The sequence below is a fragment of the Larimichthys crocea genome, chromosome XXIII (genome assembly GCF_000972845.2).
Source record: "Larimichthys crocea isolate SSNF chromosome XXIII, L_crocea_2.0, whole genome shotgun sequence".
Classification (NCBI taxonomy): Eukaryota; Metazoa; Chordata; class Actinopteri; family Sciaenidae; genus Larimichthys; species Larimichthys crocea.
This window is the reverse complement of record NC_040033.1, coordinates 283075-286112: the sequence shown is the minus strand read 5'-3', so window position 1 is coordinate 286112 and position 3038 is coordinate 283075. Positions and strand designations below refer to the sequence as shown.

General features: G+C 44.3%; 1 protein-coding gene across 1 annotated transcript in view; it reads right to left on the bottom strand.

Annotated features, from left to right (window-relative positions):
• Positions 1–860, bottom strand: part of LOC113744524 (NACHT, LRR and PYD domains-containing protein 14-like) — a 6015-nt gene extending 5155 nt beyond the window's left edge. The window contains exons 1-2 of the mRNA XM_027274454.1: positions 578–860; positions 196–372 (exon numbers count right to left, since the gene is read on the bottom strand). Coding sequence (XP_027130255.1) covers positions 196–372; positions 578–852 — 452 coding nt within the window. The 5' untranslated portion in view covers positions 853–860. The remainder of the gene's footprint in view (positions 1–195; positions 373–577) is intronic.
• Positions 861–3038: the final 2178 nt, after the last annotated feature.

The following is a 3038-nucleotide window of genomic DNA, read 5'->3' as shown; positions in this document are numbered from 1 at the left end:
TTCTTAATAACATGAATCCAGTTTGAGTACAGACTCAATTCAAACTGTTCACACTGACAAACTTTAAAAAGAGCTGCTGTGATTTGTGCTCAGACAAACACAGAAAACAAGAAGACTGAAAGAAATGTCAAACTTCTGATCTGGATTTAAATTTGGTAGATATACACTGTACAAGAGCAGAACACATGAACTGACCTCAGAGTCTGCAGTCTACAGTTTGGACTCTCCAGTCCAGCAGACAGAAGCTTCACTCCTGAATCCTGCAGGTTCCTGTTTTCACTCAGGTCCAGGTGTGTCAGATGGGAGGGGTTGGACTTCAGAGCTGAGGCCACGACTTCACAGTGAGTCTCTGAGAGTCCACATCGAGAAAGTCTGTGATGACAGAGAATATAAAAGTTAAAGTCAAATAAAATCTGACAACATAATGAATGCAGCAAATACATACAAATATATATATATAGATTATTGGACCTTTAATTCAATGAGGACAGAGAAAGGATTTTCAGTTTTGTCTTCAAGAGAGAGGATAGTCTCCATACTTCCTCTTTATAATGTTGATAATCACATCTGGACTTACACAGCCTTTCTGCAGTTCCTCGCAGCTGGAATCAGTCTCTGTCGTCCCTCCCATGATGTGTTGTACTTGTTCAGGTCCAACTCATCCAGAACCTCCTCTGACATCTGCAGCATGTAGGCCAGAGCTGAGCAGTGGATCCCAGAGAGTTCCTTCTTTGATCTGTTCTCTGACTTCAGGAACTCTTGGATCTCCTGATGGACTGAGTCATCCTTCATCTCCATCAGACAGTGGAAGATGTTGATGCTTCTGTCAGGAGACACACGATAACTGTTCATCTCCTTCAGGTTGTGGAGGCCCTCTGGCTGTATTCTGGGACGGCCGTCGACCCGAGCAGGCCTCCTACCAGCAGTCCTCTGGTTGGACTCCAGCGAAGGCATGAAGGAAGCGAACAAACAGGTCACAGTGTGACCATTTTACTTTGAGCGAGATTTCTCATGGCTTCCCTCAGGAAAACACCAGAGGTTGTCCTCCAAATGAAGTCCTCCAGTGCCTTTTGTTCCGTTGGTTTGTAACAGGGAACAGGTTACTGCCAGCCAGTGAAACTCCTGGAACGCCTCGATTGAACAAGCAGTCACGTGTTTTCTGGCCATCCACTCTCTCTTTGAAGATCTTTCGTAAAAAACTCCTGAGTACTACCGAGGGCCTCTGTGAAGACATCCAGACCACCCTTGCTTCCAGGTCTTCTTGGTATTAGCTTAGAAAACATGAGTTTCCTTTCTCACGCCTGTTCAAACGCCAGCCTCCCCCAGCTTCAGAAGAACTTCCCTGTCCGCCTCGTTCAGCTCACTGTGACTCCGTCTTCATGTCTTCATCGACTTCTTTTCTTCTCTTTGTTTTGTCTGACCAGCAGGAGGTGGAGTACGCTCATAGGGTATTGGGCAGCCCTCTCTCTGGTCTGATGGTACAACATGTGGTCCAGAAAGAACTGTAGCCCGTGTCTGCAGAACCAGTGTCCACAGCTGGTTATGAGACCGGTCCTTCAGGACCGTCCTGACTAACCAAAACACAGCAGGACCCTTGCTCCTCCACCGGAACATGACTCTCTTCCTCTCTCTGTGACCTATTTCTTTATCACTCAACTGATTGTTGACTGTTGTGCCAGAGCTCAAGCTTTGGAGACATTGTCATGGAATATAAATCTGGTTATCTTCATCATCTTCATCCTGTCAGTTTACAGTAAAAACAGTCTTTTACTTGTTGTCTGCGGGTCCAGATTCATGTTGAAGTCTACAATAAAATCTTTGACCAGTCATCTTCTATAGGACCGAAAGCTGGCTCCTGCGGGGACTTCTGCCTCTCGTCCTGTGGGAATGAACTCTGGGTGCAAACACCAACATGTTTATCGATACATGACTCTGATCCCTTCTCTAATGACAGCGTCATGAAGCTCTAATTGGATTGGCTGTCTGGCCAACGATCTGAGTTTGATTGATTTTTAGACATAATACACAAATCAAGAGGAAAACATGACCATCAGCAGAGGAAACTGAAACATGAGTCCCAATACAATGAGTTATGATCAGTTCTCTTACTTTGTGTTCTGAGGTTCCAGGGTCCATCACTGAAGCTGGATGAATACTCTGGAACCGTGTCACTCTTTTCCTCGACAGACAGCTGGCCTGGAGACTCTGCTTGTCTCTCTTCCTCCACATGTAACATCCATTCTTATGACTTCAGTAGTCTGAGCGGTGTGAAACAGTAAAACTGAATGTGCAGCTCAGAACACAGGGAATCATAGAAACACAGGTTTCCAAAGAGTCCAAAAAAGATGAGACAGGAAATCCATTGCAGACTGTGTTGAACAAACAGACTTTGTGTCGGACAGATTGAATTCCAAACTGTTGAGTTCATCCAACTTTTCTTTCCTCTACAGTTACACAGAGCGAAAACTGACTCAGCGGACTTGACAGGACAAAGGAAAATAATAAAACTGTTGGATAATTCACATCACCATGACTCCAGAATCTAATCTTTTTCTCTCCGTCTGCTCTGTCGCCTTCTTAAAATGGGGACGAACCAAAACCCTTTTCACTTTCAGGTCCCTCTGTTTCTTTCAGCATGGACCACTGGGTTCATGGGGCGCACTCCTTTCTGTTGCCTGTGCAGGGAGTCTCTCTTCAGAATTAAATGAGTTTGATGTTTAAATGATGTGACTAATCTGTTGTGTTTAAGTTTGAACGACAATCTATGATTCTTTTCCTCCTGCCATTCAAATATGAATAAATTGAAGTTTTGTATATTGTATATTCCACTTTTGCGCTTCAGTGAATGAATCCACTGCCCACTTTCACATATGCTCTGTATTGTTGGGATACCAATAATCCCGAACTGCCTCTTTACCCCATTTACACCTGGCTGTATCTTTGAATATGTGGAGCTATGACTGCACCGATAAAGGGAAATAAAAGAAGGCTCCACCTCAACTGACTCTATAGCAGATATAAATCCCTCTGCCCTCATA